This window comes from Talpa occidentalis, unplaced genomic scaffold (assembly GCF_014898055.3).
Source record: "Talpa occidentalis isolate TD23 unplaced genomic scaffold, MPIMG_talOcc4v2.1 talOcc4.17, whole genome shotgun sequence".
NCBI classification, from domain to species: Eukaryota; Metazoa; Chordata; class Mammalia; order Eulipotyphla; family Talpidae; genus Talpa; species Talpa occidentalis.
Window position 1 is genome coordinate 6,917,065 of NW_023601754.1, and position 9,650 is coordinate 6,926,714.

The window sequence follows — 9,650 nt, forward strand, 5'->3', positions numbered from 1 at the left end:
AGGTTCTCACCTCCCCACCCCTCAAGGCCTGGCTTCTGATTGGTTTCCCGAATTACACCCAACTGATGGATCATTGTGTACCCCGGACATGGTTAAATTAGGTCTATGGTAACCACCTGGTGGCTGGGATCAAGGCAGCCCTCGATATCCAGGGCTATCGAGGATATCAGACTTCCAGAGAAGCCTGCTCAGCACCCAGGAGTGTTTTGACTAGTGGAGGGAATGTCCATCTGTAGCCAGCTTTGCTGTGGAGGGCCGGGACCAGGTGTTCTGGCAGGTACCCATTTTGAACAGGTGTCATCTCAGTGAATCCACATGAACTTGGAACAAGAGTCACGTTTGCTTGGAGATATGGTGACTTTCACCGGCACATGGTACATTTGGACCCAAAACTTCATCTGACTCTGAAGCCTGTACTCTTACTGATGAGGTGCTTGGAAAGGAATTGGCACATAGGACGGCAAGGTATGAACCCTTGGTGACTGGCAGACCCTACACAGAGTTTGCCCCGGAAGGGTGACAGCCATCTGTTGGCCTCCAGGCCTTGGGGCTTCTGTGGCTAAGCGCTAATGTCAACAGCCTGTTTGTTGAGCTCTAGACTGAGCTTGAACCCAAGAGGAGACCCCTCTCAGCAAAGCTGCCATCGGTAAGTTGGCTGATCTCCTAGGGGTGAGGACTCCAGCTGAATCAACACATCAGGGGCCTCCCTGGTGGCACAGGGTGTTGCGCGCAGTGCAGTGAGGCTGTCTGCAGCCTCTGCAGTGTGGGTTCAATCCCTGGCTGGCCAGGGAGATACCCACATGGCGCAGCAGACCTCTCCTGTCTTGCCCGCCGCTCCCCTGCTGTTTCGGTCCGTCTGCCTGTTCTGTTCCCCACTCTGTCTCTGGTGAATCCTCTCACCCTCCCGCACCTCTGGCTTGTACCCCAGTTCTTTTTTTTTTAAGATTTATTTATACAAGAACCGGGGTACAGGCCAGAGGTGCGGGAGGGTGAGAGGATTCACCAGAGGCAGAGCGGGGAACAGAACAGGCAGACTGACGAAATACACTGCTGAGGGGAGCAGCTGGCGAGACAGGAGAGGTCAGCTCGCCATGTGGGTTGCTCTGAGGCCGGCCCCAGCTATTGTATAAATAAATAATAAATCTTTAAAAAACAAAAAAGTCTTCATAATAAAGTTTTTTTTTAAAGGCAGATTTTTTTTGGTAAAGATTTATTTATTTATTTATACAAGCACTGGGTACAGTCAGAAGCGCGGGAGGGTGAGAGAATTCACCAGAGCCAGAGCAGGGAGCAGAGCAGGCAGAAGGACCGAAGTACACTGCTGAGGGGAGCAGCGGGCGGCAGGAGAGGTCTGCGCGCCATGTGGGACCCTCCTCCGTTGGCCGGGGAGCAGCCGCGGATCGAACCCGCAGCCTCTGCAACCCAGCGCTCAACCACTGCGCCACCGGGGAGGCCCCATAATAAAAGTGTTGAGGGTAAAACACAACCAGGGCCCAGGGACTGTCCTGGCTGGAGCAGACCCTCCCCAGAGGCTGGGCAGACTCCTAAGTTCTGAAGCTCCAGTGTGGCTCAGTCTTTTTTATTTTTAAGATTTATTTATTTATGCATAGAAGAACTGGGGTACAGGCCAGAGGTGTGGGTGGTGAGAGGATTCACCAGAGACAGAGTGAGGAGCAGAACAGGCAGACTGACCAAACGACACTGCTGAGGGGAGCAGCAGGAGAGACAGGAGAGGTCTGCTGCATCATATGGGTCACCTCCCCGGCCAGGGATGGAACTCAGTGCTGCAGTGGCTGTGGATAGCTTCACAGTGCTACGTCTTCACCTCTTGTGCCACCAGGGACCACCCCCCCCCTCAGCCATTTTCTTCCAGGGCAGGATGCTCCTGCCAGTACCGAGCATCCAGGCCTAGCACTCAGTGGGTACTCAGCAGAGGTTTGTTGATAAATAAGTCATTTCACACGGGCCCTGTGGTCCCTGGCGGTCTAGAAAACTTGGAGTCAGCCCACCAGGTTCATGTTAAGTGTGCCTGGTTATCAGAGGGGTTCCACAGGTAAAAGGTTGCAGGGGTGAGAAGTTTTCTGAAAATGGGCCCTTGGAGTCAGGGGAGCAGCCCCTCTATCAGCACGTTAGCCCTCAACGGGGTCCATGGCGGGTGAGGGAGGGGAATTGAGAGGTAAGGGCCTTTTCTTTGGCCACCTAGTAAAGATTCAGGACCTGGGGCCTTTGGGTTTCACCAGAGTCCCCAGTGGACTGGGGGCCAAGAACAAGGCATGGTGGTGGCAGGGGTAGCCTCTAGGATGTGGAGTCTGGATGGGACTGTTCACCTTGAATCCGACATGCTTCCCAGGCTCTGGAAGCGTCGATGCCTAAGGTGCTGGTGCACAGCACCGGCACAGGAGGGGAGTGGCCCCTGTGGGGATATCTTAGCCCTGTGGGCTGCTTGCCCCACCCCCCACCCCCGCACCCAAGAATAATACAGCCGTCTGTTTTGGTGTCTGTATTTTCTAGGTTTATTTCCCTTGTTCCAAATTCTAAAATCGCAGCCTCCTTCACTCCACCTCCATGGCCTGCACGGTTTCTTCCACCAGCTCCAGGGGCAGTGGTGTCACCGTCTGGGACAGGACAGGTGTGGTCCCAGGGGCAAAGTGGTACTGGCTGGACCTGGAAGGGGGTACGATGGCCTCTCAGTGTGCGCCCATCGCGTGGCCCGTCCCTTTCTTCCCTGATGCTGCCACATCTTTCCTTGGAGTCCCGCCTCCCTTGCTCCCACCTTTCTATGGGCTTCGTGGGCGAGCTCAGTGTTCGCAGCATCTTGGCGCCGGTCGCGGTGATCACACACGCGTCCACGCTGCCCCCGGAGCCCAGGTCACTCAGGATCCCTGCAGTGATGGCTTCCACCAGCAGCTCCTGCGCGGCTTCCAGCTGTGGGCACGTGCGTGTGAGGCCCGAGGGGCTCTTGGTATCCCCTTCAGGCTATGGCCTGGAGATCAGGTTAATCTCACACCCAGGCTACTTGCCACTGGCTCACACCCAGGCTCCTCTCCCACCCCCTCCCCACCGCCTTCCCCGCCTCCCTCTCCAGAGCTCCTGGGCCCGCGGCCCCCTTCACAAACTTCCGAGTCACTTCCACTAGTGTTCTGTCCAGCCGCCCGCGTGCTCGTGCCCCTGGGCACCAGCTTGCTGCCTTTCTCCTTCTGCGCCTTCGGCACCTCTGGAGTGACACACACCGTCTGCTTCCACGGCCATCCTCCAGCACCGGGGCTCCAGACCCCACCTGTCATCTCCTCCTCCTCACCACGCTTCTCTGGGCTTCCACTTCTTCCCGCAGGCGGAGGTCGGAGGCTGGAGTAGCACCTCTCCACCCTCCCACCACCGCCCTCCATCTCCACTCAGCCCGCGCCTCCTCCGAGAAGCATCCCCCCACCCCGGAGTAGGCCAGGGTGTCTCTGGCTCCCCGGGCTCCCGGCGCCCCTCCCACGCCAGTGAAGAAACAGTGGGGGGCAGGAGTCACTCACGGTCATGTTGGGCTGGAAGCGGTCCTCCAGCACCGCCAGGGCGGCGTCCTGGCCCGAGCCTGCAGAGTAGGGGCGCCTGCCGTCAACAGCCGCCGCCCCTCTGCGGGGCAGGGGCGGGGCGGGGGGGCAGCAGCACTCACCCAGGGCCGTGAAGGGCAGGCGGCTGTAGGAGCCGTGGGGGTGCACGCCGTAGATCTGCGGCCCTTTCACGTCCACGCCGCCCACGACTAGCGACGCCCCCACGTGGCCTTGGTACCTTTTCAGAGTGGACGCGCTCAGCCGCCCGCCCCGTCCGGCGCCGCCCCCCGCCCCCCGCCCCCCGCCCCCAGGGCCCGGGCCCGCCCCTTCCAGGACCCGGCGCCCCTCGCGCCTCCCAGCCCCTCCCCGGGCGCGCCTCCCCTGTGCCGCCCTTTCCCCGCGCGCCTCCCCGCCCGCCCCAGCCCCGCCCCAGCACCGAAAGAGGTTCTGGCGTAGAGTTCGGGTGACCGTGGCCACGCGGGGCTCGCGGCCGGTGGACAGCGCGTGCAGCTCCATGTTGGACGACGCCATCCGCGTGACCATCTCGGCGTCCGCGGCCACCCCCGCCCCGCAGCAGCTGCGGGGGAAGCGGCGTGTGGGCGGGCCGGCGCGCGCGGCGGCGTGGGGAGGAGGGGCGCCTCGTGGAAGGGGTCGGGGCTGGGGAGTTCTCACTAGATTTTGGGGGCGATGTAGTGGATCTTCTCGCAGTTCTTGTCCGCCACGACAGAGTCGTTGGTGGCCCGAGTGTCCGCGCCCAGGATGACACCGTCCTGGGGGCCGGGGGACCCGACTCAGTCCCGCCGGCCCCCGCCGCCCCCCTGCGCCCCGGCCCAGCCCCTGCTCACTTGGAACACGAGGCCGGCGATGGTCGTTCCGGTCTTGCGAGCTCGAGGGGCCCGGAGCCCGGGGCAAGCGAGTTCCAAGGCTGCGTTTCTGGAACAGCCGGAGAGGCGATGTGACCCCGGACCCAGGTCCCCCCCCCGCCCCCCGCGCCCCGCGCCCCGCCGCCCGGCTCAGGCTGGGAACCCCCGGCCTTTCCCGCGGCCCAGCCCCGCCGCACGCGCCACCCGGAGAGCAGGCCCGGCTCCCGCCCCGGCCCCGGGCCGCAGACGTCCAGCCCTGCCCCCCCTCACCTCTGGCAGTTCTCAAAGGAGAAGCCCCCGCGGGGGAGCGCTGGCGCCGGCTTCAGCATCTCGGACCCCACCGCCTGGCCGTCCCGGGCGGGCTGGTGGCGGCGCTGGGAGGAGCGAGGCCCGCAGGACAGAGGCCGCCGCCGAGTCCTGTGCGCGCTCCACGTTGGTACTTCCTGCTTTCACTTTCACCTCGGCTCTGCTCGCCCCTTTCTGCCTCTTTTCTTTCATTTTCACCTTTGCCCCTGCTCCTCAGCAGGTCGAGAGGAGGTGCTGTTCCTTGCGTGGCCTCCACGCTGCTCCCAGGTCCCCTGAACAGAGGGACAAATCCCTTCCTCTGCTCTGGTTCCACTGAGCCCCTGCCTGTGCCGACCCCAACTCTAACCTCAAGGCCCAGCGCCCCGAGGCTGTCAGACCTTTGGCCCCGTCTCTCCACTTTATTTCTTTTTTTAAAGATTTATTTATTTTTATACAAGAACTGGGGTACAGGCCAGAGGCAGGAGGGTGTGAGGGTTCACTAGAGACAGAGCGGGGAACAGGACAGGCAGATTGATCGAAGTACACTGCTGAGGGGAGCAGCGGGCGAGACAGGAGAGGTCTGCGGCGCCATGTGGGAATCTCCCTGGCCGGCTGGGGACCCACCCACACTGCAGAGGCTGTGCACTGCCGAGGCTGCAGACAGCTTCACAGCGCTGCCCTCAACCTGCTGCACCACCCGGGAGGCCCGCCGTCTCTCCACTTTCTTACTGGCCTCCTGACACATCAGGCATGGCTGCCTTAGTCCTCTATCACCCTCCTCCCACCGCCTGCCTCTTTTTTGTTGCCTTTGCTTCCTTCCTTCTGCGGGGTGAGGCTGTCCTATCTCGGGTGCTTCCTATGAGGTGTACTGTGGCCGTCTGATGGCCTGGCATCCTATACTCTATGGCAAAGATACCAAGATTTCACCTCTCAAATGACCCTTTATCTGTCCACATCTTTCCCCTAACTACTGCTTTCTTCTCAGCCAGCATTCTTTCATCCGGCTGCTGCACTGGGCCCCTGGCTTCCCCTTGCTTCCTACCAGCCAGTCCCTGCCCCAGGCTACACTCTGCTCCCTGCAGCCTCTTTCTAGATTACCAGTCCCGTCATAGCTATCCCTGGCTGAGTCCTTCAGCAGCTGCTCGCTCAGCATAGGTGCCACCTCCGAGGAGCCTTCCCTGATCCACACTCAGCCCCTGTTGCTCCCTCAATTTCCCTTACAGACCACTTAGCTCCATTAATAATTAAAACTTCATTAGTGGCTGTCACTCAAATTCTAAACTCCTATGCTTCTGTCATCTAACACAAAATGTCCTGTGTATAGGTTCTTTTGGGAGTTGGGGGGATAGCTCACATCTTCCCCTGCACCCTTGGCTCCATGTACCCCTGTCCCACACCTGTGTGTGCAGCTGGCTCCAGTCCCTATGGCCAGGGCAGAGCAGGCCACCTAAGCAGCTGAAGCAGGAGCGCAGAGAGCTGTATACCTCAGGGCCCAATTCAGTCCCAGGCCTTAGCAAAGCCCATTGTGCCTTGTGTGCCACAAAGTACCAGGCTAGTGGCTGCTGCTGAGTGAATCCTGGTGTGTGGACTCTAGTGCGTCCCCCTCAACCTAAAACACACATCAGGGTTCACAGAGCAAAGGAAAAGTCTTTATTCAGGGGGCAGGGGCACTGGGCTGGCAGTTGGAGGTGCAGGGGTGCTATTGCGGTAGGTGCCCAGCAGGATGGCATTGATGTGCTCCAGTGTCTGATTGCTAAAGACCATATTGAGGTGCTGTAGCCTGTGCAGGGGCACCAGGTGCACAGGCTGCGGCTGGCGGCCCTTCCAGCGAGCGCAGAGCTGGGTGCTGCGGGTGGCCACAGTGTCATCACCGTCCTCATAGAGCACATCCACCGGGTCCTTGTAGGGGAAGCCGTGATCATAGATGTAGGTGCGGGGCGTGGGCCTGCCCACGCCATACAGACAGTACACTTCCACACCAGGTGCGGGGAGGCCCGCCAGCAGGTCACGTGACTGCAGCCACATGTACCAGCCTTCCTCAAAGTGCAGGTCTGCAAAGAAGCGCTGGAAGTCACGGCCTGTGTAGTTGAAGTTGGGTGTAGAAATGAACACGTGGTCCTCGGGCCATGTCTGGTGGGAGGGAAACATCCAGGGGGAGGTTGTCGTCATGCGCTGTTCCTCTTTCAGCTTGATGCGGGACATGATCGGGATGCCTTGGTTGTCACCTGTGCACAAGCAGCAAGGTAGGGCAGGGGAGCCAAATCCGGCTGCCCAGCCTTCTACTTGGCCCCCAGTCCAAGTTCTGCCGGATGCTCGTTCGCCTCCGCCCAATCCAGACAGCGGTTCCGAGCCACAGGCGAGAGCAGGCCTGGCCTCGGCAGATGCTGAAGTGCTCACAAAATGAATATCCCTGATGGCCCCTCTATGGGGCTGAGCTGTAGACTCCAAAAGGAGAGTGGGGAGGGGTTTCCTGAGGATGGTGAGAGTGTGGGTGTTGGGGGTGGTGCTGGCAGCTGTACCTCAGGCAAGTGTCTGCAGCCCCTGGGGCCTGCACTGCTCACTGCTTCCGGGAGGGGAGAAGTGGGGCTGTGTCTGTGACTGACACTCATTGATGTGGTCTGATGAGTGTTGCCTCACCAGACCCTGCGCTCCTAAGGGAAGGCCAAGTGTGGCTGTACCCAGTGCACCGCGGGTGCTCGGCAGGTGATGGTTGTACCACTCCTCAGGCCGGCAGGCTCTGGCCTTGGCTCTGGTAGATCTGTCCTCCTTAAGGCAGATCTCTCGGTAAAGGGAGTGCTGGAAATAGAGCTTAACTGATAGCTGGGTAGGCAGGACCGGAAGCCACGAGCCACAAAAATGGGGCAATGAGTCAGATTGCTGGGGTTCACTTCTTCTTTGTCATCACTGGGATGGGCTGCTCTAATGTAGTCTAGGCCAGGCTCACTGCACTTGGGGAGGCCACTGCCCGAAGCTGCAGCCTAGGGGTGACTGAAACACCCCCAGCCTGGCATTGTCAGCAAAGTGAGTGCAGACCCACCATTAGCTCCATTTCACCTCCCACTCCCGACAGGACACAGGTGATCAGAGGCCTCTTACCTGAGGCCAAGACCAGCATGGGTTTGATGGAGCCACCCCAGGGAGCTCCAAGAGAGATAAAGCCATCGATGAAGCGGTCCTTCCAGGCCTGGGGCTGGCGCAGTAAGAAATAGAGCAAGTGCAAGCAGCCAAGGCTGTGTCCAATGAGGAAGACAGGTTTCCCATAAGCAGCGTGCATCTCCTCCACCAGCCCGGCGAGCTTGCTGTAGTACTCCTCTTGCTGGCCTGTGGAGGAGCAAGGGGTCAGTGCCGTTGAGGTCTGGCTCCACCTACCCTGCTCCGAGCCCATCATCATGGAGACACTTACTGGGCTCCAGCCGCCAGTCGTAGGGGGCGGCCCGCACCGTCTCATCACGCACGTACCCATTGTTGACCAGATTCTGCACCAGTGTGTGCATGTACCCTGTGAGGAGGTGGCAGCACTGGGGGTTCTGGCCATGGCCTTGGTGGGCCCACCGCAGCCTGGAGTCTAGTCCTCTCCAATATACGTACCTGCCAGCTTGTTTTCGTCCAGGTACTCAACAGAGTAGGTCTTGCCAAAGCCAGGGACACGGATCTGTACACCAGGGGCATTGGACACGCGCCCAGAGCTGCGGTTATAGACAACCCTGGGGGCAAAGGGACAGTCAGCTGGCCAGTAGCCAAGGGTAGGGTGTGGGGGTGGAGGCAGAGGCAATGGCATGTACCTGGTGTTATCAATCCAGCAGTCTACCCCAACGGGGAGGAACATTTTGAGATCCAGCCAGATGGTGAAGAAGTCCTCCGTCTTGCGGTAGCACATCCAGTTCACCACATCTGGTTTATCCAGCTTGGCTTCCAGCTGATTCCCCAGGCAGCCAGGCACTGCGGGCACTAGCCTTCACTCTGGACTCCTCCCATTCCCCTGGCCAGCACCCCAGTCTCACCCCCCAGATAGTGCAGTGACCAGCCCCATCCCTTCACCTCCTACACTTCCAGGCACTAAGCTCATGATCCTCTTTAAGATCGCACCCTCCTGTGGGTCCCCAGTAGCCCAAAGCCCAGGCTCCCCTCAGGCAGGGAAAGTGCAGGGGCCAAGGCCACTGACCCCTACCCCTGCAAAGCAAACACCTAGCCTGGCTTTCCATTACTGCCAAAGTCCAAGGTGAGAACAGCAAGGGAGGGGAGCTGGGCCAGGCGTAGGGGGAAGGCCTCAACAGGCCTCTCCTGCTCCCCTGCCGTGGGCCGGGCATCTTGCTTTTGGAGGGGTAGGGGCTGAGGAAGGAGTGGTGGGGCTTGGTCCAGGGTCCAGTAGCAGGAGCCGACCACAGCGTGGAGTGAATGCCCCAGTCAAGCCCTCAGGCACCCCCGCCCGCACCCCCACTCCACCCACCTGGGACAGACAACTCAGAGCTAAAGAATAGTGTGGCAGGGAAAGAGGTTGATTTATCTGCAGGACAAGCATTTGGCCCCTCCAAACACGGAGGCAGGTAACGGGGCTAGTGTAGCCAGAAAGGCTTTGGCAGGGTTTGCTGCCAGGGGCTGGCTTGGAGCGTCGGGGTCCTGGTGGGGGCTTACCGAGAATGACCGGCCGTGTGTGGTTACTGAGCTCAGCCTTGGGCGTGGTGTGCGGGGGGAAGAGCACATTGAGGAGCCAGAAGGGGGCGGCAGGGGGAGCAGCAGCCCCAGCAGCAGCAGCCCCCACTGCCATGGGGTGCCGGGAGGCCCCATTCCAGCCCTAGTGCCTACTGCCCAATGAAGCAGTCCTGGGCCGGCCTTATCTGGCGTGGGGGTGGGAGGGGCCCCAGAGCCAGTGGGAGGGGCAGCCTGGCCAATGGGGGGTGGCCAGAGAGTGCCTGAAAGGGGCACAGCCTCAGGGAGCAGGCTTTGGGCCTGGGTTCAGTTCCGCCTT

The 9,650-nt window shown here is 60.5% G+C and overlaps 2 protein-coding genes across 2 annotated transcripts; both read right to left on the reverse strand.

The window, feature by feature from the left end:
• Positions 1 to 2,473: 2,473 nt before the first annotated feature.
• PSMB10 (proteasome 20S subunit beta 10) lies at positions 2,474 to 4,800 on the reverse strand. Its single transcript, XM_037518099.2, has 8 exons — positions 4,670 to 4,800; positions 4,382 to 4,469; positions 4,209 to 4,306; positions 3,973 to 4,113; positions 3,659 to 3,774; positions 3,519 to 3,577; positions 2,774 to 2,925; positions 2,474 to 2,664 (listed from the first exon to the last, which is right to left on the reverse strand). The coding sequence occupies exons 1-8, from the start codon at positions 4,726 to 4,728 to the stop codon at positions 2,553 to 2,555; spliced, it is 825 nt and encodes a 274-aa protein (XP_037373996.1). The 5' UTR covers positions 4,729 to 4,800; the 3' UTR covers positions 2,474 to 2,552.
• Positions 4,801 to 6,318: 1,518 nt separating this feature from the next.
• Positions 6,319 to 9,647, reverse strand: LCAT (lecithin-cholesterol acyltransferase). The gene is given in 7 exon segments (XM_037515944.2): positions 6,319 to 6,909; positions 7,781 to 8,005; positions 8,088 to 8,183; positions 8,273 to 8,388; positions 8,467 to 8,623; positions 9,317 to 9,415; positions 9,418 to 9,647. Coding segments are annotated over 7 exon segments (1,320 nt in total). The 5' UTR covers positions 9,470 to 9,647; the 3' UTR covers positions 6,319 to 6,334.
• Between the last annotated feature and the right edge of the window lie 3 nt (positions 9,648 to 9,650).

Bases quoted from the DNA above. Each gene is read 5' to 3' on its own strand.
- PSMB10 (XM_037518099.2), bottom strand. From the start codon at position 4,728: ATGCTGAAGCCGGCGCCAGCGCTCCCCCGCGGGGGCTTCTCCTTTGAG. The intron at 4,307-4,381 runs GTGAGCAGGGGC...CCCGGCCCCCAG, and splicing joins TCGCCGGCCTCGTGTTCCAA to GACGGTGTCATCCTGGGCGC. The intron at 4,114-4,208 runs GTGAGAACTCCC...CTTCCCCCGCAG, and splicing joins TACATCGCCCCCAAAATCTA to CTGCTGCGGGGCGGGGGTGG.